This window comes from Aplysia californica, unplaced genomic scaffold (assembly GCF_000002075.1).
Source record: "Aplysia californica isolate F4 #8 unplaced genomic scaffold, AplCal3.0 scaffold00027, whole genome shotgun sequence".
In the NCBI taxonomy this organism is placed as follows: domain Eukaryota; kingdom Metazoa; phylum Mollusca; class Gastropoda; order Aplysiida; family Aplysiidae; genus Aplysia; species Aplysia californica.
This window is the reverse complement of record NW_004797297.1, coordinates 670,170-672,327: the sequence shown is the minus strand read 5'-3', so window position 1 is coordinate 672,327 and position 2,158 is coordinate 670,170. Positions and strand designations below refer to the sequence as shown.

The following is a 2,158-nucleotide window of genomic DNA, read 5'->3' as shown; positions in this document are numbered from 1 at the left end:
TGGTGTGGTGTGGTGTGGTGTGGTGTGGTGTGGTGTGGTGTGGTGTGGTGTGGTGTGAGGATGTGTGGTGTGAGGAGGTGTGGTGTGAGGAGGTATGGTGTGAGGAGGTGTGGTGTGAGGGGTCAAGTGAAGTGGTGGAAGGTGATGTGGTGTAGTGCCCCTTTCCCATGACCCCAATAGCCCCAAATCTCTCTCTCTCTCTCTCTCTCTTTCTCTCTCTCTCTCTCTCTCTCACTCTCTCTCTATCTATCTATCTCTCTCTTTCTCTTTCTCTCTCTCTCTCACACACACACACACACACACACACACACAAATACACACACACACACACACACACACTCACAGAGAGGCAGAGACAGAGACAGAGACACAGAGAAAGAGAAAGAGAAGAGAGAGAGAGAGAGAGAGAGAGAGAGAGAGAGAGAGAGAGAGAGAGAGAGAGAGAGAGAGAGAGAGAGAGAGAGAGAGAGTTATACTTTTCCATATCTTCCAGAAGTTTGTCTCCTTCCTCCTTTTCCGTGCAGATCTCTCTTAGCTTCCTCTGAATTGTTTGGAGCTCCTCGCTCATCTGACAAAACTGACAAAAAAACGGGTACAACAAGACGTGAGCATCTCGAAAGGTGTGCTTTGATGAAATAAGATGGCAATAAAGATAAGGTAAAGAAGAAGAAGAAGAAGAAGAAGAAAAAGAAGAAGAAGCGGTGGAATAGGACGTGGAATAGGAGGTGGAGGTGGAGGAGGAAGATGAGACGGGAGAGGATAAGAAAAAAGTGATATTTCGAGCTTAATTATTATTATTGTTGTTATTATCATTATTATCATTATTATTATCATCATTATCATTCTTGTTGTAATTGTAATTGTAATGGTAACTAGTAGTAGTAGTAGTAGTAGTAGTAGTAGTAGTAGTAGTAGTAGTAGTAGTAGTAGTAGTAGTAGTAGTAGTAGTAGTAGTAGTAGCAGTAGCAGTAGCAGTAGCAGTAGCAGCAGTAGTAGTAGTAGTAGTAGTAGTAGTAGTAGTAGTAGTAGTAGTAGTAGTAGTAGTAGTAGTAGTAGTAGTAGTAGTAGTAGTAGTATCTTCACCATTATTATTATTATATTATTATTATTATTATTATTATTATTATTATTATTATTATTATTATTATTATTATTATTATTATTATTATTATTATTATTATTATTATAGTATCTCTTTGTTCTTTGTTCTTTTTTATTCTTCTTGATTCCCTCAAATTAAAGAGACTAAGTGGAGAGGGGAGGGTGAACCAAGCCAGAGTGTTATGTGGATGGTTGATCCTGTTTTTTTCCATTTGGAATTTTGCTTTGTTTCGTTTGGGGGGGGGGGGATTTTCCCCTGACATTAATGACAACTGCGGCATCCATAAGATTCCTGTTAACTTAATATCATCATTAAGCGTTTTGTCAAGAGTAGTTATAGGTAGATATGATGCCCCATCGCTCTCTTTCATTCGAGAGAGTTCGAATTTAAAAAATTGTTGTCCATTGTGTTGTTAGTTGCCCATGCGTTCAACAAACTATTTATGAATTGTGAGCAATGTTGTCCTCGGCTTTTCTTTCCTTCAATTTTTTCCTCCATGCTGAATTGATCGAAACAACTCTTTTCTGTATACAGGTACAATCGTTTGTCACCTCCTAATTGTCTGGATGAGTGATTTTTTCATGTTTGCCATTTCCAACACTTTTTGGGTTTCCTTCGCTTGTATCCAAGATAGTTTCAGCATTCTCTTTATGAGTCACTATTCCTTTGCTTCGAAGTTTCTGTAAATATTAACTAAATATACAGTGGTAATTCTGCGGTATGCGCACAACGAAAGAGTCGGAATGGTTCTTGGCCGTAGAGCTTGGAATTCTGACACATTGATCTTACCGTAAAAGTACTGCTGCACGAAACAAATAAAAGCTTTTGCACCGTGTATCGAAACCTTTCTCAACTGTACACCTTGATAAAACGTTGTTTAAATTTCCAACATGTCCTTGTATAGCGTGGGCTGAGGTTACATGCATAAGAAAGACTGTCTCAAGAGATTGCTTAAAAAAAGGGATGCGGGGGGGTGGGGGCTTTCGGACAGTGTTGTTACTACCTAGATCCTTGGACAGGACAGTCTGCGCCCAAAGATATGTATATATTATGAAA

At 39.1% G+C, this 2,158-nt stretch overlaps 1 protein-coding gene across 1 annotated transcript in view; it reads right to left on the bottom strand.

Moving 5' to 3' along the window:
* Positions 1-476: 476 nt before the first annotated feature.
* Positions 477-2,158, bottom strand: part of LOC101863237 (myosin-10) — a gene marked incomplete at its 3' end in the record, with an annotated part of 12,160 nt that continues 10,478 nt past the window's right edge. The window contains 1 exon segment of the mRNA XM_013090116.1: positions 477-577. Coding sequence (XP_012945570.1) covers positions 477-577 — 101 coding nt within the window.